Below are 27,993 nucleotides of genomic sequence, written 5' to 3'. Positions count from 1 at the left end.
GTAATTCTTCGTCACTGGAATTCATTTCTATTCTAAAATTTTTAAAACTGACATTTAAAAATTCTAACTCCTTTCAAACCACAAAACTGTCAAAACATTTGTTGTAATTTATTGCTCATTATGTCATCACCATGACAACGCGAAAGTTAAGGATATTTGATTATATGAAAGTATGACAAAAAACAGTGCGAAAAAGTAAACCCCATTTAAAATACATTGTTACTTCACACACACTTTAAATCCTTCACGCACTGCTATCTATAATGACAGTTTTCACAAACTATAAACTTATACATAATAGACATAGAGTAGATAATAGTTATTTATGATATAAGTGCTAAAAATACAATTTTAAGGCACGCATGTGAAGGTTTGCAGAATGAGCGAAGCGAATTCTGCAATTCACATGAGTGCCTTAAAAATGTAATTTTAACACGTATATCATACAATCTTTTCTACATATACAATCATACTTTTTTCTACAAACGTCATATATCAACAATTATAATTTATTCATTCTAAATTACAGGACAATACCTACAAAAACTTTTACTTAAACTTAACTGACATTCCATTTTTATATTTTTGTCTTGACTTTCCACCTAAACCCTGCCTATATAGGTCTGGATCCCGCGTATGAAAATAAAGTTGATTAATAGCAAGCTGAAAATTTGTTAATAGCTTAAGGGTGTCTAGTCGGATAAACTTTGATATATGGGAACACTGGAACAGGGGCAGTTTTAATTGTGGAACAGGTTAAAAATTTGGAACGGTCAGACCACGAAAACGGCACATTTATTTTGTCCGACAGAACAGACTTAAACTCTCCGAACAAAGAACTTAAACTCTTATGCAAAAATCAGACTGCTATTTATCACCTGTCATAATTCCTGTCATTTGACATATTCTACATGTTCCACTCATTAAAACGCCCATTTGGTGATAAATAGCAGTCTGATTTTTGCATGAGAGTTTAATCTCTGTTCGGAGAGTTTACGTCTGTTCTGTCGGACAAAATACATGTGCCGTTTTCGTTCCACAATTAAAACTTCCCCTGTTCCAGTGTTCCCATATATCAAAGTTTGTCCGACTAGACACCCTTAAGCTATTAACAAATTTTCAGCTTGCTATTAATCAACTTTTTTTTCATACGCGGTATCCAGACCTAATACTGTCAATACGTAAATCATAACAACTATAGAATAACATCTAGTTTTATTGTTGTATATTCTAACAAATTTTATTAGTTTTTTTCTACAAACGTGTTAAAAATGCAATAATACAGTTTAAATTAAATTTTAAAAAACCTTCTAAAAAACCTTTTTCAAATTGCGCAAGTTTTACTGTTAATATTAATGAATAAATGAAATATAAAAAATATTTTGACGTTTGTTTTCAAAATTTGACATTTCAATTTTAACTGCAGTGATTTAAAATTTTTAAAGCAATAGTGCTTTAAAGTAACATTTTTAACGCTCCTATGTGTGCTAAACGTTGCATTTTTAACACGTTTGTAGAAAAATATATTTTTTAGGGAGTAGTTATTACCATTTATTAAATGCATAACGTATCTTCACATGTACCTATGTGCGATAGATTCGTGCAAATATAAGAATTATTGTATATTTAACGGTATAAGCATATAATTTGGACCCTATATACTAAATATATAAAGGTTCAAATTTAGATACGAGGCCATCTCAAATTTTGCCTTTTACAAAAATGGCGGGCAATCAAAATGGCGACTATACATATCCCACATAACAATGATGTTCGCATCATGTTCTAAGCATATACTACCAACATTCGTCGGAGTATATTCTTTTTAGTATATGTGTAGTACAAGCATAGCATCTACCTTAAAAAACATTCTAAATTTCATGTTCTTTGCATATACTTCAAAGTATATTCTCGTACCGAATATACTAAGTATATTCGTGTACGTAGGATCTCGGAATATTCGTAAAAGTTTATTCTTAGAATATACCTTTATCGAATATTCTTAACACATACTTATAAGTACATTCTTAACACATACTTATAAGTAGATACTTTTAAAATATCTTAAAAATAATTTGTATGTATAGGAAGTATAATATTAGCCTTATAGATTATCAACTTCGTTATTTTTTAGAATACATAATTAATAAAATTTATGTATGTAGGTAGTATTGGACGAATTTCATTTCAAAATTGTTGTAGGGTAAAAAAGTTTAAACATTAATTGTATTAACGTTTACATAGATACTATTAAAAATTCGTTTTCATAATTGAAATGACTTTACCATTTCTAGTTTATCATGAATCATTAGTATTTTTACATCCTTGGAATTTTAATTTAGGTACATTCAATTCAATAGGCCATTTCGCAGAACCAAAACGTGCCAAACTGCACAACCAAAACAACCAAAGGCTTTGGCGTTGCCAACCGTCGAGTAAGCTTTTTCCGTCAACTTACCTTAAAAATTCCCACTTTTATAAAAAAAAACTTCCCTCCTGTTTACAAAATCTGAGAAGATATGTTGAATTATTTTCAAATATTTTGATTTTTTCTTAACATTTTACAATTTGGACTAGAACAATAATTCCCTTTTGAGTTAACTTTTTCCCTTTATCACCTTTTATGTTGAAAATTCCCGCAAAAAGGGAAATTTATCTCCGTTTGGCAACACTGACCACCGATTTTGTTATTCCACAATACATTCATAACCCATCATATTCTGACCATTTACCTGAATGGATCAGGGATAGGAAAAAACCGTAAAATATGAAAAAGAAAACAGTCATTATTTCATTATTTGTATCATCTATGGATCTATGCAGTGTTAAGGATGAAGGCGAATGATGTAGTACTAGGACTAAAGAACATACATAATCTGTTTATTTTGTTTGCGGTGCTTCAAAATACATATAATCTATTTTGATAACTCAATATTACTTAAATAGGTAAGTACATATAAGTATTATATAAATTTTAGTTACTTATTATGCATAGTTTAGTTTAGCTAAATATTATATAATGATTTATATAAATAACTAAAATTTATAAATATGTACTTACTTTTTAAGTAATATTGTAGAATGTAGGTACTAACTACATTCTCATTTGCAATTAAAATATGTAAATAGATATTTGGTAGAACCAGTAGAACCTAAGATGAGATTAGGTGATGCTGAAAACATACTTCTAAGCAATATAGCACTTGATAGCACTTTCTTAGAATATTCTTAAAAATATAATATTCTTCCCATACAAAGATGTGCGGTAGTACGTTCTTAGTATATAAATAGAAGGTTTATAGCACTTCCTTGGAATATTCTAAAAAGTACCTTCTTGGTATAAACTAAAAAGATGTGCGGTAGTATGTTCTAAGTATACACATAGAAGGTTTATAGCACGTCCTTGGAATGTTCTAAAAAGAACATTCTTGGTATATACTGAAAAGAAGTGCGGTAGTACATTCTAAGTATATAAATAGAACGTTTAAGTACTGTAATGTAGTATATACTCAGTATCTGCTCTGCACATTCGCAATGGTAATTACGCACATTCTCAGTATATACTTTTTCTGAAAAGTATGTTCTATGAATCTACTAAGAACATGAAATTGTTATGTGGGATGTGACTAATAGCACGATAACTTTTGAAAGAAAAATCCGACTTTAACCAAATTTGGTATAAAGGTTCATTTTTTATGTATAAGATCGAGGTCTTGAACCGGAAGAATCGGTTTACCAAAAGTTGTGTTTTTGCTGCCGCACATAGGTACGTGTGAAGATACGCTAAGCATTTATTAAATGGTAATTAACATAACTAAAAAGTTCACAATATTTCCTAAAAAATATTTTTACGCTATTTTCAATGGCGGTATTACCTTTTTGAGAAATTAATATATACAGGGTGAAACAATTGAAAAAAAAATAACATATTTTTACATAAAAAACCAAGAAAAACACAACTTCTGGTAAACTTCTTCTGGTTCGAGGGCTCGATCTTATACATCAAAAAAATAACCTATATAATACCACATTTGGTTAAAATCGGACTTTTCGTTCAAAAGTTATAGTGCTATTAGTCACATAGGTATAGTCGCCATTTTGAATGCCCGCCATTTTTGTAAGAGGCAAAATCTGAGATGACCTCACATCTAAATTTAAACCTTTATATGTGTAGTATATGTGGTCCAAATTATATGGTTCTATCAATAAATGCACAATTGTTTCACAAATCGGCATCACGATATACCATAACTTTTACAAATACTTCCCCGTAAAATGCAAACTCGAAGTTACCCTTTAAAATTTCATTCTTCTTATCAAAAAACAAAATCGTTGGATTTTTGTAAGCATTGTCAGTTTTTGTTACTAGCTCCACGCTAATATCGTTACTTTCAAGTTTTGCAAAATCTGATTTAGGAGTTACATGTAAAAATACAATATACTCCTTTACAAATACATAACAACTTGAAATATTTCTAGGTAGTTGGAAGTGATACCCAAATGCCATACATTTATGCAAATCTTTCAAATGTTCGATCATTTTGTTAGCAGTTCCTTCCCAATAGCAATTTTGTGTAGGGCAAATAAATTGCCTACCTAGTTTACACTCTAATTCATGTGATGGCAAGTGAGATAAATTAATATACGAACCACAATTATTACTACAACGGCATGGAAACAAATCATTCATTCTATGAATCATCCACTTGTCAACAATTTTTTCATGATCATTGTATTTAGTACAATATCTTCTATAGTAGAACCACTGATAGCAATAGATGCACATAAAACCTCCATTTTTTTTGTCCCAGTAGTAACTGAGAATTTCAACTCCAGGCAATGACTCAATCAAACAATATTCGTGGCATCTATTACATTTTGCTGGATAGGACTCGGCATGGTAATTTTGAATTTGATGTTCGTGTGAAGCATTTTCAACTATAGGTTTTCTCAGAGCCTTACTAATTTCTGGTGCCTTCAAAACCTTTAGATTGCGATCAATTAATTTAAATTTAATTTGTATCAAATTTGGCATATCCGATATATCCACAACAAAAAAATCATCAGTACATGGTTTTTCGTTCAATACAATATCAAATTCTTTGTTTTCACTACTTACAGTAAATTCATGGTATATATTTTTAGCGAGTTTATAACTACCTTGATAAACCAAATATAATTTTATCGTATTTTCCGACTTTCTGTAGCTAATATACAGAAAAAACAGATTATCTTCTTCTTGATATATATAAACACTAGGCATTTCTAAATAATCATTCAAGTTGAAAACAAACGCAGGGCAGTCCAATGTAGAATCTTTATGTTTGGAACGAAAGTGTGGAAGTATCAGAAAACTCGCCATTTCTTCATAACAAATTGGACACTTGTGAATTTTCTCCAAGCATACCTAAAAACAATAAATAATTATAGTTTTAAAATCAATAAACAAATCGACAGATAATACAATATAGACCTGCCAAGATATAGACAGATAATATAGACCTGCCAAGTAATTCTTAACAATTTTTAATAATTAGTAATTGTTAAGAATTACTTGGCAGGCAGTAGCGGCCGGTCAGGGTCGGCAGGGTCAGCAGTGCCGACCCACACATTTATATAGATAGATTTTTTTAATATTTGTATCTGTGAAGTAAAAAAAAATCTGTCAGATAATACAGACTAAATTTTATTCATGGTTTTTAAAAGGATTTGAACAATCCGAGCGTTAAGTGATCCCTGTGCATAACAGACTTCTCAAAAAATGAATGATCCGAGCCATTCATCTGACTTTTCGGCTAGCCGTACCCAACGCATTCGTAGCTGACGATTTAAACGTAAAACTCAACAAAATAACAAGTCGATGAGCAAGCGAACATACATTCTCTCCGTAGGCAGGTACGGCATATTTAAATCTGCCGGTCGGTAGTGCATCGCCAGATCGCATCGGCAGAAATTGTCAAAAATAATCACGCCGTTTTACGTCGTTTAATTGATATTGTAATTTTTTTAAGTTGTCAGGAATTATCATTTAGTGGACATGATGGATCGAAGCATTTGTTGAAAATCAAAGTAATTATCGAGAAAATAATAAAATTGTTTTAGAAATATTTACTTTCTGATTCGAAGTGGATTCGTGATACAGAATGAACTAATACATATAATCAAATAGTTACATTTTGAATAACGTTATTGAATCTGAGATTTAGAAAACCATTTGCTTTTCGCTGAAAGTAGATGAAACTTTTGATTATCATGTCATTCACAATTATCAATTATTGTTGTTCCATACGCGTTACGTCGTTACGTGGTAATATTTATGAGAGGTTTTTAGGTTTTAGAAACGTGAGTAAAAGCAATAAGGCAGAATATATTTTTGATGTTTTAAAGAATTTTTTAAAATTTTTTGATATCAAAAATAAATTTATAGAGCAACGCCGTCATAAGATTGCCCCAATCTTATGACGGCGTTGCTGTGATGTGTGGTGAATTGCATGGTCTCATAACTAAAACTAAAACTACATATTGCATCACAAGCTTTATTTACTCACTATTATGCGCATATAATGAATTTATTTTGCATGACACGTGTAAAAAAATAAAGAATATCGTCTTTTCTTGCCAGTTTAGCTCACCTAAACGGATTACTGCTTTAGAACAAATTTGTTTCGAAAAAAAAGCGAACAGTTTGTCAGACGCGATGAAATTTTAAATCTCGGTTAGTTTTATCTAAGCAGATTATCTCTGGTAGTTTTAGTATCTGTAGCAGATTTTCGTGAACAGCTTTTGGAAGTTTTTGATTTTATTATCGAATGCGACGATTTTGAAGTTGGCGATACCTCGATCCGTGAAGCAATCGATTTGAGAACTTTCTTTTAAATTTAAATTCTTTTAAATATTTTTAAGACAGAGTTTGCCCATGATATTCATTATTGTTCAAAATCAGTAAACTGACATTATTTATTCAGAAAATAGAATACGAAAGCTGGTGCAAAATCTCAGAGATTTTCGTAATGATAGTAGTTTTTCTCCAATATATATGCAGTGACATTTTGGACTCGCTTGATATTTCCGAACCATTCCAAAAAAGGCAACAACGTGATACATATCTAGAAAAACGAATAGGTATATCTTGAAATTTTGGATACCTACTAATATGTGCAAATAGATACTCGTTTTTCGAATTTTGAAGATTTGCAAATTTTTGACCTCTTTGACGATTCAAAATTTAAAAGTTACCTTCGCCAAAGAATTTCGAAGATATTTATTATAACAAGTTAGGTACTTATGCCGATCCAAATATTTTCAGACAGTGGGATAAGTTACAAAATATGTATGTATAATTCTATGTAGTAAGTACTGCAATTCGTTATAACAAACTGTTCATCAATCTTATCACCACTACCACCAATTTCTGCCTCAAATAAACGGGATTTATCTTGTCTCAAAAGAATCAACACGTTTAGTCAAAACACCATGAAACAAGAGAGAATGTGTCAAGTACATCAAATAAAAAAAAGCAAAAAACAACAAAATCTCCTATGATGAATTAAGCCTTTTAGTTTGATGGTATACCTATATGAGGAGACAAAAAAACCTTGCCGACCCTGTCTCCAAGGCCACGAGCCGCCACTGTTGGCAGGTCTATACAAGTTAAATTGGGTATGACAGCGTGCAGAAAGAGAAACCTATGTTTCAGTTTCAGTACTGTTTATTTCGGGCTATACTGTAAATCTCTATACACACAGGGTGATTGATTAGTGGGGTAAAGCTCCGTTGTAGTAATTGATAGCAATAAAAGTTAATAACAAAAATTGTAGCCAACTTTGAGTTTCACATTTCAAAATTAATTAGAATATTACAGGGTGTTCGCTAACATAGTGGCAGACCAAACTTGTTTTTTTTTTAATGGAACACCCTGTATTTTATTTTATATTCGAAATCTTCTTAACTTCTCCATTACAAAAATATAAAGGTTATTTAGGTTATGCAGACATGGTATTTACTTATCAGTTATAACCAATTTTATCGTAATGAAAATCGTAACAAGTACAACTCACTGTATAAATAAAAATAAGCACAAAAGCAATGGATTATTGATGCCATATTTTTTTATTTATTGTCAAATTTTTCATAAACGATTGATGTTTTTTTCGTTATATTGAATACAAGGTGAGTCAAAACGCAAGTACATTATTTTCTCAGTAATTTAAAATGGAACTCCCTGTATTTTATATCACTGTGAAAAAGTACCATTATCGTAGTTTAATTTTTATATGACATTCCCTACATCTAAATTTATTAGTTTTAGATATATTTTCATTTTTCAGAACAAATTATTATTAATTACGGGTCTAAATCGTTCCAAATTTTAAGTAAGCCATGACTGAATGGTCTAAAACTGACAATTTACGATTACTGATTATCAATCTGGTAATATATGTATGCTTTTTCTCATGATGATCTTTCAGTGCGTCACAGTTTTTCGATTTCTTTCTAACGCATTAAATTGTATGTGACAGAAAAAAACGCACGTCGGTGATTACATTTCGTCGGTGACATTTATAACATTTATTCTAGTTGTCAATAGATGGCGCTATGATCGAAAATAAAATAATTATATAATACGAATATACCTACGAATATAATCTGAACAATTTAAAAGACTATACAAATCAAAGAAAATACCATTTTATAAATGCAATAAACACAATTGATTTGTTTTTATGCCAAATTGCAAATAAAATTTGACAACTGTCAGATTTAACTAAAATGTAATGTCACTAAAATGTATATTATCACGGACTTACCTTTTTTCTATCATTTGTGACGCACTGAAAAATGCTCATGAAGAGAAGCATAACAATGTAGCAAATATAAAAAGAAAAATAATTTATTAGTTATAAAGTACCCCGCACAAACCTTATGGAAATTAGGTCTTAGTGGATTTCATTCATACTTTGCGAAAATACTCTTTGAAGCCTCCTGATAAAAAGTTCTCATTGACACAACTCAATCGTATGAAGCATTTTCAAGATATAGAGGCACAAACTCGGAAAATTATAAGATTTACTGGGTATTCAAATTCCCCGAGTTACTGGTTATCTGGCAACATGTAGAAGTTTGGATCAAGGAAAAGTACTAGTAGTCTAGGATTTTTTCCTGGCTATCCAATGGCGACCTTTACTTTGACCTTGACCTTCAACGGACGTCATCTTCTAGAGTTTCGATGGTTTTCGGCATTTAATTGATGCAAATGAATTACTGGAGAGTTTTTTGGGGTCGCTTAACACGAATATGCCACCAGATCCGGCTCCCGGAGCACCTGGTTTCCAAGGTCAATGAAAGGCGCTCCTGGAGTTTCGAGGTTCTTTGGTACTACATTAATTCAAACGGATTAGTTATAGGTTTTTGTGGTTGCTGAACACGAATACGTGATCAGCACAGACACAGTAGCACCTGGTGCCTAAGACAGGTTATCTTCTGGAGTTTCAGAGGAATCACATGGAGGAATTAAATGGATTACTCTTAGGTTTTTAACTCCAGAAGATAACCTGTCTTAGACACCAGGTGCTCCTGTGTCTGAGCTGATCACGTATTCGTGTTCAGCAACCCCAAGAACCTATAACGAATCCGTTTGCATTAATGTAGTACCAAAGACCCTAGAAACTCCAGGAGCGCCTTTCATTGACCTTGGAAACCAGGTGCTCCGGGAGTCGGTTCTAGTGGCACATTCGTGTTTAGCGACCTCAAAAACCCTCCAGTAATTCATTTGCATCAATTAACAGCCGAAAACCATCGAAACTCTAGAAGATGACGTCCCTTGCAGTGGCCCTGCTCACCACGTCCTCCATAGGCCAATCCTGATGGCATATTCGTGTTTAGCGATCCCAAAAACCCATGAGTAATCTGTTTATATAAATTTAATGCCGAAACCCCTCGAAACTCTAGAAGATGATGTCCGTTGAAGGTCAAGGTCAAAGTTAAAGTCGCCATTGGATAGCCAGGAAAAAATCCTAGACCAGTAGTTTCCTATCCTTGATCCAAACTTCTACATGTTGCCAGATAACCAGTAACTCAATGAATTGGAATACCCAGTAAATCTTCTAATTTTACGAGTTTGTGCCTCTATATATTGAAAATCCTTCATACGATTGAGTTGTGCCCATGAGAACTTTTTATCAGGATGCTTCAAAGAGTATTTTCCTAAAGTATGAACGAAATCCACTGGGACCTAATTTCCATAAGGTTTGTGCGGGGTACTTTTACAAAAAAAATACACAAATACAAAATACAACATTTTGTGAAAACAATTAAAACTACTTTTGTATGTAAATGTAATAATGTACCAAATAAAGAACGAAAAATACTTTATTAGTAAAACATTTTACAAAAAAATATGAACGCAAAATACAAGATTTTTGAGAAAATTAAAAGCAACTTTTAATAAAATATTTAATTACATAAGTTGTTGAAAATGACCTAATATAGTATATTATTTAACGAGCATGTAATGATGGCTATTACTCACGATGATGAATTACGACACTCGCCTACGGCTCGTGTCGCAAACTTCATCATCGTGAGTAATAGCCATTACATGCGAGTAGAATACTATACTTTTTCTACGACCTTTTTTTATTTTAATTAGTAAAAAATTTAATTATCAACTACTCGAGATTTAAATTATAATAATTTACAAGAATACCTACATGCTATTTACCCCTAATACGTGGCTGAATAATTGGTTGCCTACTATTACCAAATTATTATTTATTGTAAAAATACAACTAGAAATAGCTAATATAAGTTCTATTCGTTTCCGAAAAATTATAAGCTTAAATTTCTACCTACTGTCAATTAATCTAATAAATAGGAAATGGCTGTTGTCGGTGGACGTATTTCAATAGTTATAATCTATATTTACATTTAACTTTATATAATATAATAACATAACTATACATAATATGTTATAACATATTTAACACAATATAACTTGAAAAATACACACAATATTAGTTATAAATTCCAATTAACATAAACAAAATAAGCTAATGTCAAAATCACTAAAATAAATGATAAACGTCAAAATGTTTAGTAAACAAGATATAAACGTAAAAAATATACTGATATTGTTACAGTTACAATTCCTTTAAAAATTTTTCGAAGTTAATTATTGATATAAATTACAATAATTATTGTATTAAATAAACAACTTTAAGTAATTTTATTTGCAGTTTATATACGATTAATATTAAAAGTGGCATGCGTCACTTGAATCTAACTTCAGCCCGTGAGTAATGACCCGTGAGTAACTTCAGCCCGTGAGTAATGAATTATTACTCACGGGTACAGTAATGGGTGCTATTATCTATGAAAAAATAGCGAATAATGAGCATATTATTAAACGGTCGTAGAAAAACACGCTTATACATGCCTAAAAACCGTCATTGAATGAGTTACTTACACTACGAAGCATTACATGCTTAATAAATACAAATTTTTTATAAATTAACACTTCGAAATACACTTTGTATTCCATTTTTCATCTCATCTCTTGTTGTTGAAGGCATTTTATAACCTTCATTCTTAAAGTAACCCCAAAAAATCAGTCCAGTTTTTTAAATTCTGGTAATCTGGGTGGCCACGCTACTGGTCCATTTAAAAATGAAAATATCTCGAAAACTAATAAATTTAGACATAGGGAATGTTCTATACAAATACAAATTCAAGTACGGTAATGGTACTTTTCAAAGATGGGAAGAAGGGCCAGGATGTAGACTTGCCAAGGTAACATTAAGGAACCTTGGGAAGTCAGCATCAGAAAAGTACATGAGAATGACCAGGAAAAACCTACGCTTGACCGTTGGTTTTTTAACTGGCCATTGTCAACTAAGAAAACACCTCCACACACTGGGGCTAGTAGACACATCTCTATGCAGGAGGTGTGAACGAGATGACGAAACTGTCGAGCATGTCGTATGTGAATGTCCGGAGTTATCGTCAATACGAGAGTATGCGTTCGGCGAGCCTTGGCCTACACCTGCCGATATAGGGGAGATGTCACCAGGTGATTTGTCCACCTTCCTGGAAATGGCAGGATGGATAATGAAATAAGGACGACAACCCCCTGGGAGGATGTACAATGGGTCAATTGTGGCCTAAGTGCTGTGGGACTTGACTCACACTCCCTACTCTACAGATACAGAGAGATGGTACTTTTCAATAGTGATATAAAATACAGGGTGTTCCATTTAAAATTACTGAGAAAATAATGTAGGTACTTGTGTTTTAACTCACCCTGTATTAGATATAAAAAAATTAGCAATATCAATCATTTTTAAAAATTTTGATAATAAATAAAAAAATATGGCATCAATAAACCATTGCCGTTGTGATTATTTTTATTTATACAGGGAGTTGAACTTGTTACGATTTTCATATAAAATTGGTTATAACTTTGTAAATACCCTATATAACATACCAAACCTTTATATTTTTGTGATGAAGAAGTTAACAGGATCCCGAATATAAAATAAAATAGAGTTTTTAAATGTTCCATTTAAAAAACGTAAGTTTGGTCTGCCACTATGTTATCGAACACCCTGTAATATTCTAACTAATTTTGTAATGTGAAGCCCAAAGTTGGCTACAATTTTTGTTATTAACTCTCTTTTTAGATATAAATTTAAATATACAGGGTGGTTCACACAAGCCTAGTATATGTAGATAGTCTTTAGCCTAGTATATTTCTAAAAGCAGCTTAACAACCTGATTTCATCGAACTATATCGTGTAGGTTGTATTATAAATAATACAGGGCGAATTTTTGAAATTATAATGTACGGAAACTACTTACGGAATAAACATTTTTGTGTCCTTATTTTAGAAAATTAAAAAAAAACGCTAGGATACTTCAACTTTTAAATTCAAATATGCACAGTTTAAACATAAATTTAAAAATACAGTAGAAGCCCGATAAGTCGGCCTAACCCGGACCGGAAAGTCTGGCTAACCCGGACCGATTTTCATCAGACAAACATTTTAACAATAAAAATAATGTAATTTGAACTATACGATAGTAAAAATGACTCATGGCACACGGCTGCAGAGCGACGTTCATTGGCTCGGATTATCGGAAACAACAGACACCTGTATTCCTTTATTTATTTCAAACTGTCTTAGCATTGTTCAAAAAGAAAAAGACTAAAAGACTATTTAAAAAATTCTTTTTTAAACAATGGTCTTAGTCTCCACTGTTCTTAAATAACATTACATTGTTCCGATTGTGACCGTATTGTGTGTAGTACACTCGTATTTTTCGCTTCCGTTCTGTAATCGTGCTTCAGATAGGTTTGTGTTTGCGTGTTTTTTTGTCTACGCATGAGTTTTTTACCAAGAAATGAACAATACTCTATACTCTATACGACTATAGGTAATTTAGATGTGTACTGTGCATATATATTTCATGTTATTATGTATTACATATTATAAACGGAGTTATTTATCTGTAAGTATACCGTATTTTATTAAATTTCACCATATTCTCCGGCTAACCCGCATTTTCGATAACCCGGATCGGCCGCGGTCCCGATTAATCCGAGTTATCGAGGTTCCACTGTACAAGGTTATTCACCTAAGTTTAGCATAGTCCATGATCTTTGATTTTAATTAAATACCCTGTATACTTTTATGTTATTAGAAGCTGCTAAACTAACCTCATCTAAAAAAACATATGATGTAAGCTCTATTATAAATAATATAAGGTGAAAGTTTAAAATTATGTAAAATTTTCGTTAAGATAGTAAATACATAAAATTTTGAAATTAATAATTTGTCATACTGTAAATAATGGTATTATTTTTTAAATTAAAACTTTAAAAAGGGTAAACCCTGTAGTCAGTGCCGGCGCTAGGGTATAAGCCGCCCGCCTGCAAAACTAGCTAAAACGCCCTTCGGTTTAATTAGGTACCTATATTTAGATATTTTATCTTCTGGCAATGGTACAAAATGTAGTTAAGATGTAAATATCTTAAAAACATTATTTTCCGCAAATCGCCAGGAAATTTTGACATTCCTGTCAAAATTTCTTGAAGAAAAAGTCAGGACTTCCTTACTGTAAGGAAATGTCATTTCCATACTGTAAGGAAATGATATTTCCGTACAGTTGTTAGTGTTCTACATAAATGATAGAATTAATTTTAATCATTAATATAAATTTTAATCATTAAATTTTCTTTATCTGGAGCTTCCTGGATAAATTTTTCAATTTCTTCCTTCGTTAAAATCTTAGATTTCTTTGCCCTATAACCTTGAGCTTGCCGTTTCAATAAAGAACGAAGTTTTGAGTATGTAGATATATCTACATTGTGTTTAAGTGCAAGGGTTGACTTCAGCATTGAATAATTGGCCCATAATGTTGAAGATTTCATCTTTAAACAAAGGTCTAGGAAGTATGCCATTACAACATTTTCTGAGAAAGAACTCGTATTTTTACTCATGCGATAATCCATAAAACGTCTGTATGCATTTTCGTACTTTTCTCTTGATTTCTTTGGCAATAATTCTAATGAAGCAGTATTCACTGCCTCAACCAGCTCTGGAGGAGTCCCAGGAATGGAAATTTCATCATCACTTATCATTTTACTTTCGAGAACACCAGCAATTAAATTTATAAGCGTCAAGTTTGACAATTCAACCTCAATACGTTTCCATAGTAACCCAAGTAATTTTATTAGGAATTTCAAAGCACCATTTATTTGGGAATAAAATTATCGCGTTTTTTTTAAATCAATCAATATCTGTCGAATTTTAAACGATTTGCGGAAAAATAGTATGTTTACCTAGTAGGAAAAGCCACATTCCTGGACTCTGTGTTGCTAAGTCTCGGCTTGCGCCTCGACTTAGCAATCTTCACAGTCGTCCAGGAATGTTAAGCTTTTCCTACCCGGTAAACAATGTACTATTAAATTCTCGATAGATTTCATAAGTAACGAAAATTTATATTTTCCTCTTGAATAGCTTTACTATTGGATTAATTCTATTGAGTAAATGTTACCAAATTATTAAACTGCAAATAAATTTAAAATCTTTAACTGTAAGACATACACTACTTTCCCAGCGCGTATCTGACGATTACTTTAGATTTAAATTTAATATAACTTGTAATAAAATATTCCAACGTTTTGGGGACGATGAAAAAAAGTTATGTAGGTATATATTTCTTTAACTGTTTGCAGCGTCATTTATTGTTAAATTGAATGTGTGCGCAGTACATGGAACAAACAAAGTCAGAGGAGTTTGTATTAAAATTAAATTTTGTAGCCCATTTTTCCTCCTCATATTCGCTAAAATCTCATATCTTTTACCATGCATATAGTCAATAGAAATATTCCATTTCTCCAATATTTCTGATATTTTTTCGTATCAACCGCGGCCATTGAATCATTAATTTCAATAAATCCTTTTCGTTGAAAAGGGACGAAAAAAGAAATATTCATTGATCTTGACAATGCCATCAGTGTACGAAACAAAGCGTATTATATCATTATTTTCATTAGTATTCTGTTTTACTGGCATCTCATGAATGCAACAAACTTAAGTTTGGGAATAGGATTCATAACTGTACGATGCGCAGTGGTTCTTGTTTACTAGTGTTACCATGGAAACGGCCAGTTTGGTAATTATTCACTTTAATTGAATATACGTATTAAAAATTATTTTAAATTTCCTTCCGCCACTGGTAGAAAACATGTCCACCTGCGCGAAATACTACGTCACACTCCCAAACTTATGTTTGTAATGTAAAAATAACAAACACAGATTAGCGAATTATGACTGGAGTTTAAACCATATTTAAAAAATTAATTTTTCTATGATTTTTTGTAACACCAGCAGAAAAAGACGCTCATTTTGGCGCCCCCCAATCAGGGGCGCCCGCCTGCATTGCATCCCTTGCAGGCCCGTTATCGCCGGCCCTGCCTGTAGTTGGCACATTCGATAAGACAACATAGAATGAAGTAAACACTTGTATGTAGTCTTAAACTAAAGTCTTAAGGTGTCGACCAGAATTGTTAACGTTATGTTATGTGCCTTTATGATTTAAAGGTTTATGAACGTTAATTTTTATTGCTAATTTAGTTCTGTTTCACTTAAAAAACGTCATGCTAAAGAATAAAACAGTCTAATTTCTTTGTTTCTAAAGATATTAGGGACATTCAAAAAGTAAAATTTTCATAAAACATAAAGCTATAATACGATTTTGATGTATACCCACACTTATACCTCGTCCTCCCTACAAAGTGTCTTAAACTTAACATCAGAAAAACATATTTTTTCTTCGACTCGGTAAAAGTTCACAAGAGAAGTTATAGACCTGGACCCGCATACCAAAAAAAAATTGATTAATAGCAAGCTGAAAATTTGTTAATAGCTTAACGGTGTCTAGTCGGACAAACTTTGATGCATGGGAACACTGGAATAGGGAAAGTTTTAATTGTGGAACAGGTTAAAAATTTGGAACGTCAGACTACAAAAACGTTCCATGTATTTGGTCGGAAAGAACTTCCAATTGATTTGTTATCCTTTCATTAAACTTTCATGCAAAAATCAGACTGCTATTACTAACCAACATGATTCCTGTCCTGTCATTTTACATGCTCTTCGTGTTCCACTCATTAAAATGCCCAGTTGGTGATAAATACCAGTCTCATTTTTGCATGAGATTTTAATGAAATGGTAACAAATCAACTGGAAGTTCAGTCCAACAAAATATATGGAACGTTTTCGTAGTCTGACGTTCCAAATTTTTAACCCGTTCCACAATTAAAACTTCCTCTGTTCCAGTGTTCCCATACATCAAAGTTTGTCCGACTAGACACCATTAAGCTGTTAACAAATTTTCAGCTTGCTATTAATCAACTTTTTTTTGGTACGCGGGATCCAGGTCTATTAGAGTAAACCTTTGCCCACCTGTGTAAATAGTGTAGGAAACAGAGGTTGAACCTTGCAAAATGGACACAAGTCCGGTTTTATTTTTTTTCTGGCATATCAAGGGGTGCTTATTATAAGACTAACTTTTTCTGAAAAAATTTCGCCCCGCAACCCCCCTTTTCACCCCTTTAAAGGGGGTAATTTATGGTTTTTGCAGAACGTAGCCCTTCCTGTAACTTTTACAAAAATTTTTTTTTATAGAAATATGAAGAGGACTATATTTTCTACGATTTATTTCCGACAGCATCTCTCTATCATCCACCGTTTAGCAAGGGTGGCGCCCCAAAGTTGACAAGTTTTTAAAAAAGATGTTTTTAAAAAATATATATTTTTCCCTAACTGTAACGGAAATTAAAAAGAAATGCTGCGGAAATTATTCACAAATAGATGATTGATTTTTTGGGATAGGTTTCACTTAAGGGTAATTGCCCTTTTTTTAATTACAGGGTGTTACATTTTAAAGAACCCCTTTTTATACCATCTGAACCGTTTATGCTAGAGTAAAAAGACTTTCAGCGATTACCCATGTACTGGTGTTATTTACAAATTTGTATAATGCACCCCCATTTTTTCCCCGGAACCACCCAAAAAAAAGAAGAATTAATAAATAAAGTGGTTTTTTGGAATCCTTCACACACAATGCCCTTCATTAATATGCTTCATGTATCATTTTGTGCAAGTTATTATTACCCATGCATGGACACTAAAAGCGATTTCCTAGTGCAACCCCTGTAGCCAAAAACAATAAATAAAATGGGGGGTTGAAATTTTTTTTTTGTTTTTTGCTTTTTGATCCATATGGGCATATGCTTCATCAATAGTGCTTTTCAAAAATATATATGGTTATTGCAACATCCCTGCGCAAACCACCCCTATCCTTGAAAATATACTGCAGAAACTACCCCTATACCTTATCCAGCATGTTTTTACGATTTTCTCATTACCTATTAATTTTTTTTAAACAAAACTTATACAAGGTTAAAGACCACTATTTACTCTAAAAATTAGGTCCTATTCATTTTTTTTCGTTTAAGCAACCGTTACGGCACAGTGGCGCCGTAAACCTCATATATGCTTTGACGGGCTCCAGTTTTTGTTTATTTTTTCGTCATCTGTTTGTTTTATTGATAAAGTACTTACGTAAAATAAAACAACACAGTGTAATCTACAAATCATGACCTATGCACATTTTACATGCTTTGCTCCCCAAAGCTACAGTGGCCCAAAATAAATTTTTTCATATTTTCGCCACCTACACGCATTTTATTGCGGTAATGCTATCTTAATAGCACAATATTCACCCCTAAGTGGTCGCTAAGCAGTGGCGGATCCAGGGAGTGGTGATGGGGGCGATCACCCCCACCCCTCTCAAACCAAGTGATATTATATTTGAAGATTATAAAAATATTCATTTATTTTTACAGAAATACTTATATTATATTAATATTATTTTTATAAGAATTACTTTTTATGCTTTAGCGACAGTGGCGGATCCAGCATCGTTAAGAGGGGGGTGCCAATTGGTTAAATTTCTATAAAAATAAATGAATATTTTTATAATCTTTGAATATAATATCACTTGGTTTGAGAGGGGGGGAGGTGATCACCCCCATCACCCCTCCCTGGATCCACCACTGCGTAGCGACCACGTAAGGGTAAATATTGTGCTGTTAAGGTAGCATTAATGCAATAAAATTCATGTAGGTGGCGAAAATTTGCAAAAATTTATTTTGGGCCACCACTGTGGCTTTGGGGAGCAAAGAATGTAAAATGTGCATAAGTCATAATTTGTAGGTTACACTGTGTTGTTTTATTTTGCATAAGTACTTTATCAATAAAACGAACAGATGACGAAAAAAAAAACAAAAACGGGAGCCCGCCAAAGCATATATGAGGTTTACGGCGCCACTGTGCCGTAACGGTTGCTTATACGAAAAAATGAATACGACATAATTTTTAGAGTAAATAGTGGTCTTTAACCTTGTATAAGTTTTGTTTAAAAATAATACATAGGTAATGAGAAAATCGTAAAAACATGCTCGCCAAGGGATAGGGGTAGTTTCTGCAGTATATTTTCAAGGATACGGGTGGTTTTCGCAGAGATGTTGCAATAACCATATATATTTTTGAAAAGCACTATTGATGAAGCATATGCCCATATGGATCAAAAAGCAAAAAACAAAAAAACATTTTCAACCCCCCATTTTATTTATTTTTTTTTGCTACAGGGGTTGTACTAGGAAATTGCTTTTGGTGTCCATGCATGGGTAATAATAACGTGCAGAAAATGATATATGAAGCATATTAATAAAGGGCATTGTGTGTGAAGGATTCCAAGAAAATCAATTTATTTATTAATTCTTCTTTTTTTGGGGTGGTTCCGGGAAAAAAATGGGGGTGCATTATAAAAATTTGTAAATAGCACCAGTACGTGGGTAATCGCTGAAAGCCTTTTTACTCTAGCATAAACGGTTCAGATGGTATAAAAAGAGGTTTTTTAAAATGTAACACCCTGTAATTAAAAAAAGGGCAATTACCCTTAAGTGAAACCTATACCAAAAAATCAGTCAATTATTTGTGAATAATTGCCGCAGGATTCCTTCTTAATTTCCTTTACAGTTAGGGAAAAATATATATTTTTTAAAAACATCTTTTTTAAAAACTTGTCAACTTTAGGGCGCCACCCCCGCTAAACGGTGGATGATAGAGAGATGGTGTCGGAAATAAATCGTAGAGAATATAGTCCTCTTCATATTTCTATAAAAGAGATTTTTTGTAAAAGTTACAGGAAGGGCTACGTTCCGCAGAAACCACAAATTACCCCCTTTAAAGGGGTGAAAAGGGAGGTTCCGGGGCGAAATTGTTTCAGAAAAAGTTAGTCTTATAATAAGCACCCCTTGATATACCAGAAAAAAAATAAAACCGGACTTGTGTCCATTTTGCAAGGTTCAACCTTTGTTTCCTACACTAAAATACCAGAGAAAAATGTAAATTCATAAAAAAAATCAGCGTAATCCGTTAATCTGTTTATGAAAAAATCAACTACGAAAATGAGCATAATTTTAAGTGATGCATAAATTTTGAAACTACATATGTGTATATTGGTATGCGGAATAAAAAATTGCACCTACGTAGGCTGCAATTAAAAAAATTGCAAACAATGTGCTGAGCAGTTGCACGTACGGTTTGTAGCGTGTCCATTTTGGCAGTACACAGTGATGAGCGCACTAATAGCCGGCAAAATAACGCAAAAGATGGAAAACATAATACATTGCGTAACAAAAAGAGATAAAACCAGTTTAGGTGGAAATTATCGTTATAAACGTATAAATAATCAACATTACATTACATAGTTTCCCACCTGTAGACGTCTGTGACAGGAGTATTTTATAAAAAGCTACTGTCACATTGACAGTTGCCATACTTCTCTGATACGTCTAAAGGTTGTAAACTATGTATAGTAACGTAATGTTACTTTATACGTTTATAACGATCATTTCCACCTCCACTAGTTTCATTCTATTTTTGTTGCGCAATGTATTATGGTTTCTACCTCTTTCGCTATTTTGCCGGTTATTAACAAGCTCATCACTGTAGAGTGTCATGTCGTCATTATTCATTAGGCTATAAAATTTAATGATCTACTCGCGATCATAAAAAGCGGGTCACTCGATGAGTTATTCAAGTTAGATGTCTCGAATTTTCTAAACCTGTTGTCCGATTTGAGTGATTTTTTAGTATGTTATAGCCTTATTCTTTAGCAGTATCGCTATAATAATATTGTTGCTAGACCGGTAAATTGTCATTGTATACCGGGTGTAACAATCATACTGTGTTTATTCCTAAAAGTTCGAAACACCCTGTGGGATGTCTTAGCATAGATAAAATATTGAAATTAAAACTCAATTGTAGCCTTAGGCTCTCTTAACATTGTATTTTTTTATTTATTTGTTTATGTTGGATAATAAAAAAGTTAAGCACGTTAATAACTAGCCATGTTCTTCATCAATACAGGGTGTTTCTAAATAAGTGCGACAAACCTTAAGGGATAATTCTTTATGAAAAAATAATGACAGTTTGCTTTATAAACATATGTCCGCAAATGGTTCGTTTCCGAGATACGGGATGTTGAAATTTTTCTTACAAACTGACGATTTATTTATTGCTCTAAAACCAATAGAGATATGCAAATTAAAATTGGTAGGTTTTAAGAGGCAGTTATTGTGGATTTTTTGGCATACAATTAATAATTCTATATTCACCATTGGCGTGCATACGGGTATAAATATTTTAGATACATCCCGTATGCACGCCAATGGTGAATATAAAATTCTGAATTGTATGTCAAAAAATACGTCATAACTACCTCTTAACACCTACCAAATTTCATTTGCATATCTCAACCGGTTTTAGAGCAATAAATAGATCGTCAGTTTGTAAGAAATAATTCAACATCACGTATCTCGAAACCGAAGAATTTGCGGTCATACGTTTATAAAGCAAACCGTCATTATTTTTTCATGCAGAATTGCCCCTCAAAGTTTGTCGGACTTATTTAGAAACACCCTGTATTGATGAAGAACATGGTTAGTTGTTAAGATGCCTAACTTTTTTATTATCCAACATAAACAAATAAATCAAAAAAGAAAATGTTAAGAAAGCCTCAGGCTACAATTGAGTTTTAATTTCAATATTTTATCTGTGCTAAAACATCCCACAGGGTGTTCCGAACTTTTAGGAATAAACACAGTATGATTGTTAAACCCGGTATACAATGACAATTTACCGGTCTAGCAACAATATTATTATGGCGATATTGCTAAAGAATAAGGCTAAAAAACTAGGCTTTTTGCATACTAAAAAAATCACTCAAATCGGACAACAGGTTTAGAAAATTCGAGACATCTAACTTAAATAATTCATCGAGTGACCCGCTTTTTATTTCGCAAGTGTATTTATACATAACATAAATGAGGTGTTATGAGAATTTACTACTTGGAGTTGTATCCTTCTCCTCCATATGTGCTCCTTTGTAAGGATGTAGTGGCGTCATGTAAGTCGTTTGGCTATTTCTATCCAATCCTCTCTGTCCTGTGCGTGTTGTTTTGCTTCGGAGACCGAGTAACCAGTCATGTCCCTTATTTGGTCCGACCATCGTAATAGAGATCTTCCTCTGGATCTTCTGCCCCATGCGTTGCCTTGAACTATCATTCGTTCCATGCCTTCTCTTCTTCTAGTTATATGTCCAAAATATCTAGGAGTTGTATATGTTACAGTTCAAGTTGATTCTCAGTTAGAGTTGACTCCAACTAGTTGGAGTCAACTCCAACTGAAACGAGCAGTAAAAGTTGATTTTAAAAATTTAAATCAACTTTTACTAGTTGGAGTTGACTCTTCCTGGATCGATTCAGTAAATGTTGATTATACGAGAATCACAAGTGTATTTTTGATGAGTGTGCGTTTCTTTGTTTTGACCGTTTCAACTACTTATTAGTATAGTCTGTAACGTCGCCCCCGTTAGGTAAATTATTCTGATTCGATTTTTTGAACAAACTTACTCAAAGAAATACATCCGTATAACAATCCTTATAACAAATACACAGGGTGTCACGCGGTACCGCGGTCGAAAAATTGTTTAACCAATTTTTGTTAACCAAATTCACAAAAATAATTTTTATCTACTCTATCTCATATTATGTAAAGCAGCGGTTCTCAATCTGTGGTATATGTACCACTGGTGGTACATATCATTATTTGCGGTGGTACACAAAACACACAAAAACTTAAAATAGTAGTACATAGTAAGTCTTGATTATACAATCTAAAAATATAGAAATATAATAAAAGAAACTTTAGATGGTACATGACTCAAAAAGATTGAGAACCGCTGATGTAAAGGTTTTATTGTGTGAAAATTGTAAATACAGATAGCAGTACATGAAGGGTTTAAAGTGTGTCTGAAGTAACAATGTATTTTAAATCGGTTTTACTTTTTCGCACTGTTTTTTAGCACACTTTCATATAATTAAACATCCTTAACTGTCGCCTTCGGGAGGAAATCAGACACGCCCTTGCAACGGCAACTGAAATGCTCACAAAACAGCTACCACGGAAGCAAAGATGGATGACAGAGGAAATATTGGATTTAATGGACGTCAACTAAAAAACAACAAATCTGTAGGAAAAGATGAAGTACCAGCTGAGCTATTGAAGTTAATCAACGAGGAAAACTTAAAGGGGTGATACACACGGGAGTAAGTACGCGAACTTATGGCTCGCGACCTTTTTCGCGCGTGTATCACCGCAAGTACGCGTACTTTAAGTCCGCCGAGTAAGTACGCCGTCGATCCAACAAGTTTGAAATCTTACTCGTAACCCGTACGTGTATCACTCCCACGAGCCGCAAGCCTCGAGCCATCATGTTATTGCGTTTAAAGTTACACTTATATTTTCACTAATTAAGCAAATTGCCTAGAAATAATTCAATCGTTTATTGTTGAAAGGAGAAAAGTTACATTTTATAAGTTTGGAGAAAACCGTAAAACACTATTTTAAGCTATACTAAATTATTTTTGATTATTTGTTTTTGAGTAAACCTAATTATTTATAGGCTGTTTTATCCTCCTGATAAAAAGATTACCATCTTATCTATGATATTTTGTTTGTTTATGCCTACCTTGTATTAAATTAAAATAGATCAAAAACAAGTGCTATCCTTCACATCATGATTTTGACAGCTTACCACACTTATAAAAAATCAAATTATTCTTCTATTTAACAAAACCTGATCAAAATAATCAAACTCTACTAAAAAACATAAGATTTCAGCAAAATTAGGTACACAAAAAATAAAAAATTTAACCACGAGGACAGTTTCTAAATTTTTTGCAACCGACGGCGACCGCGATCTTTAAACCCGCGTACTTAAAGATTGCGTGTGTATCACGCGCTTTAGACCTTCTTCTTGGACTATTTAATAATGTTTACAATACAGGGATTATCCCTAAAATATGGCTTGAATCAGTCTTCATACCACTGCCTAAAAAGAAGAATGCCAAATTATGCCAGGACTTCCGCCTTATAAGTCTATTAAATAACATTCTGAAGCTTTTCTTGCGTATTATACAGAACAGAATATATTATAAAAAATGTGATGAGGTCACCGGTCAAGAACAATTTGGCTTCAGGAAAGGTATGGGGACACGAGAAGCAATATTCTGTCTTCAAACTCTGGCACAAAGATACAAAGATCAGCAAGCAGACCTTTTTATCTGTTTCATAGATTTTGAGAAAGCGTTCGATAGGGTGAAGCACAAGACCTTGATAGAAAGATTGAACGACATCGGAGTCGACAAAAGAGATTCTAAAATTATAGAGGTTATTTATTGGAATCAGACAGCAATCATAAAGACCAATGGTAATACGTCAAGGCCAATTGAAATACAACGAGGTATTAGACAGGGTTGTGTGCTATCACCCATACTTTTAACTTCTACTCTGAGGTAACATTTGCGAACTCTTTATCGCATTCTTCAGAAGGAATCAGGATAAACGGGCAGAGAGTAAATAACATCCGGTATGCAGATGACACAGTATTAATGACTGATTCGGACCATAGTCTGCAGATACTGTTGGATAGGGTTACTGAGAGTTGTGAAAAAATGGGGATGAAGATCAATACTGCGAAAACCAAAGTTATAAGAATAACTAGGAACAAAAATTTACCTCTTCCAATAAATATGTGAAACACCAACAGCTTGAATACGTAAGCCAGTACAAATATCTTGGTTGATGGTTCAACAATCAACTTGATTATAAACAAGAAGTCAAGAGCGAGAATAGAGGTAGCCCAACAGGGGTTTATCAAAATGAAAAGCTTATTTTGTAACAGTAGCATTAATATCAGCCTTAGATGTCGTTTTCTGCATTGCTATGTGTGGTCAATACTTTTGTATGGAACGGAGGCCTGGACACAACACAACACTGATGAACAAGTTGGACGCCTTTGAACTCTGGCTTTATAGAAGAGGCTTGAAAATACCTTGGACAACCCACACCACCAACGAATATGTTCTGAGGAGAATAGGTACAGATACGGAACTGCTAAAAATCATTAAAGTCAGAAAAGTTAGCTACCTGGGACACATAATGAGAAACAAAAAGTACCGCCTCACGCAACTGATCATCCAGGGTAAGATTGAAGGAAAACGGGGTCCCGGTAGGCGCCAGATTTCATGGCTTAGAAATATCAGAGACTGGACCGGCCTTGATTCAACGTCTTTGTTTAGAGCCGCATTGGACAGAGACAGATTTGCCAGTGTAGTCGCTAACCTCCACTAAAGGAGAAAGCACCACAAGAAGAAGAACTTTCGCCTTGTCATGGTGATGACATGTAAGCAATAAATTACAAAAAAAGTTTTGACAGTTTTGTGGTTTGACAGAAGTTTGAATTTTTAAATGCCAAAATGGTTCAATGGTGCATCTCACTCACACTCACATTGATAGCTGCGTCAATACGCTCCTAGCACTCATTGTTAATAATTAAAAATAACCGCTTAGTAATAAAATAATAACAAAAATTTCTTCAGTATCTTGTAGGGGGGTCGTTAAAATTCGTATGACAGTAATGACAGATGACTTTTGCATATTGTATACCTACCTAATTACTAAATCTATAAAGTTTTGATTTATTTTGTATGAATATAATTGCGAAACACTACAGAATTTTACTTTTTGACATAAATTTTATTAATAATAAGATAAATTTTGTACAATATTTTTAATAATTAAAGTAAATAAATTTTAATTTCACTCAAATAAATAATCGATTGCTATCATTGACCACTTACATTCAATCTCGGTTAATTTGATTAATAATCGCAGCAGGTAAAGTAACATTCTTCTTTCAATACAACAAAGTGTTACTTTACTGCCGAAAATGAGGGCAAATGAGTACAATAATGGATGATTTTAGTGACGTTTGGCGATAAACAATGATTTTAAACAAATTCGCAAAAATAATTTTTTTACTTCGCACAAATTTTTTTTAGATCCTTTGGGCCTTTTTTCTTTAAAATTGACTATTTATATAAATTAAAAATAACCATTTTTAAGGTTTAATAACTCCGTTAAAGATAATTATTGTGAAAGTCGAGCGAGCGGCTGTGGAGTAACGGCATAATTGCTCGCCTCATACGCCAGTGTACGTGGGTTCGAGCCCTGCCAAAGACAAACCATTTTCATTTCCAATAATGACACGAGCCGTCTCACCGTGCCTCGGAGAGCACGTTAAGGTTAAGCCGTCGGTCCCCCTGGGCTAGTGTACATCGCCACTAGTTACTTGAAACAGGGTTAAAGATGTAATTGGCGCCGGAACTGTCCGAAAGGCAAAAATGCCATACGGTATTATATATTATGAAAGTCAGAAACTAAAAAAAATCAAAGATTAAAGCTACCTCTATCTCATATTAAAGCTACCTCTTCAGCTTCCTGAAGAAATTTTTGTCATTATTTCATTAATAAGATATTATTTTTAATTATCAACAATGGCGAGTGCGAGTGAGATTCACCATTGGACGGCCGGAATGGTGCATCTCTTTAGCACTCACCATTGACGACCGCCTAATACGCCCTTAGCGCTCATTGTTAATAATTAAAGATAAAGCTTAGTAATAAAATAGTGACAAAAATTTCTACTGGATCTTGTAGAGGGGGCTATAAACTTAGGTTTGGTCACTTTCTGACTTTCATAATAACGGATTTTAACCGAGTTATTAAGCCTTGAAAATGGCTATTTTCGCATTTTTCAAATTTTAAATCGCGTATAACTCGACAACAATCAATTTTAGAGAAAAATCACAAAATACCTTTTTTTGCTCAGAATAACCCAAATGATCTAAAAAAAATATTGTTCGAAGTGAAAAAATTATTTTTGTGAATTTGTCTAAAAAAAAATTGTTTAAACAATTTATCGATCAAGGTACTGCCTGGCACCCAGTAGATTTATTATAAGGACCTCTTTTTGAGTAAGTTTGTGCAAAAAATTCGAATCGGAGTAATTTACCTAACGGGGGCGACGATACAGCTTAGACTAATTTGAACATTTTCAGTAACATTTAATTTCTAGAATCGGCTGTTTGTATGAATCAGAATCAACTTTTACTAAATGGCATTGGGAAGAGTATACTTTTCCTAGTTGGAGTCTACTTTTACTAGTAAATGTTGAATATAAATCTTCATTTTATATTTATAATCAACTTTTACTGAAACCAGCCGTTAGAGTTGACTCCAACTAGTTGGAGTCAACTCCAACTGGATAATCAACTTGAACTGTAACATATACATATTTTAAAACGTTGCACTTTTTGAACTCCCAATTATGACGATATAACGTTAGAAATTAAAAAATACGGATTATTCACATTATGTTTAGACAAAATGTAAGTAAAATAATAATTTTACGTTTTGTCAGGACGCGTGTAGAGCTGACCGCGACAAAAAAGGTTGGGGAATTTTGTCGCGACAAAAGGTTTTGTCAGAGCGTGTGTAGACGGTTTATATCTTACCTGTTCATGATCCCTAACCTGAGAATATGTTAACAATTCTCGACAACCATCAAATCTGTTAACACATTTAAACAAAATGGTTTCAGCAAGTTTTCCATATAGTGATTCTACCCCTTCTGATTTATTGACTGGGGCTTCCTCATTATCAACATCAACACATCTTCCACACTGTATAAGCTTGTTTGGATAAACTTTTACGGGTTTCACCGACAGATATTTATGACAAAAACTGCAAACTAAAGTGTCTAGGATATTATCTGGCAGTATAAACGCCATTATAATACCGTATAGTAGGTAGTATATCTAAATAACGAAATCTAAATTGATGAAAAACAGTTCTTGCTGTGATCACAAAACACACATTTTATAATACAAAATATATTTGCGTTGCGTTGCAGGCTATGATTGACATACAATAATTAATAATATTGTGTGTTCAC

At 33.0% G+C, this 27,993-nt stretch overlaps 1 protein-coding gene across 1 annotated transcript; it reads right to left on the bottom strand.

The window, feature by feature from the left end:
* Positions 1-4: 4 nt before the first annotated feature.
* LOC126891685 (uncharacterized) lies at positions 5-27,964 on the bottom strand. The gene is made up of 2 exons (XM_050660933.1): positions 27,554-27,964; positions 5-5,407 (listed from the first exon to the last, which is right to left on the bottom strand). The coding sequence occupies exons 1-2, from the start codon at positions 27,827-27,829 to the stop codon at positions 4,223-4,225; spliced, it is 1,461 nt and encodes a 486-aa protein (XP_050516890.1). The 5' UTR covers positions 27,830-27,964; the 3' UTR covers positions 5-4,222.
* Positions 27,965-27,993: the final 29 nt, after the last annotated feature.

Source organism: Diabrotica virgifera, chromosome 9 (genome assembly GCF_917563875.1).
Source record: "Diabrotica virgifera virgifera chromosome 9, PGI_DIABVI_V3a".
In the NCBI taxonomy this organism is placed as follows: Eukaryota; Metazoa; Arthropoda; class Insecta; order Coleoptera; family Chrysomelidae; genus Diabrotica; species Diabrotica virgifera.
This window is presented reverse-complemented; position numbering and strand designations above follow the sequence as displayed.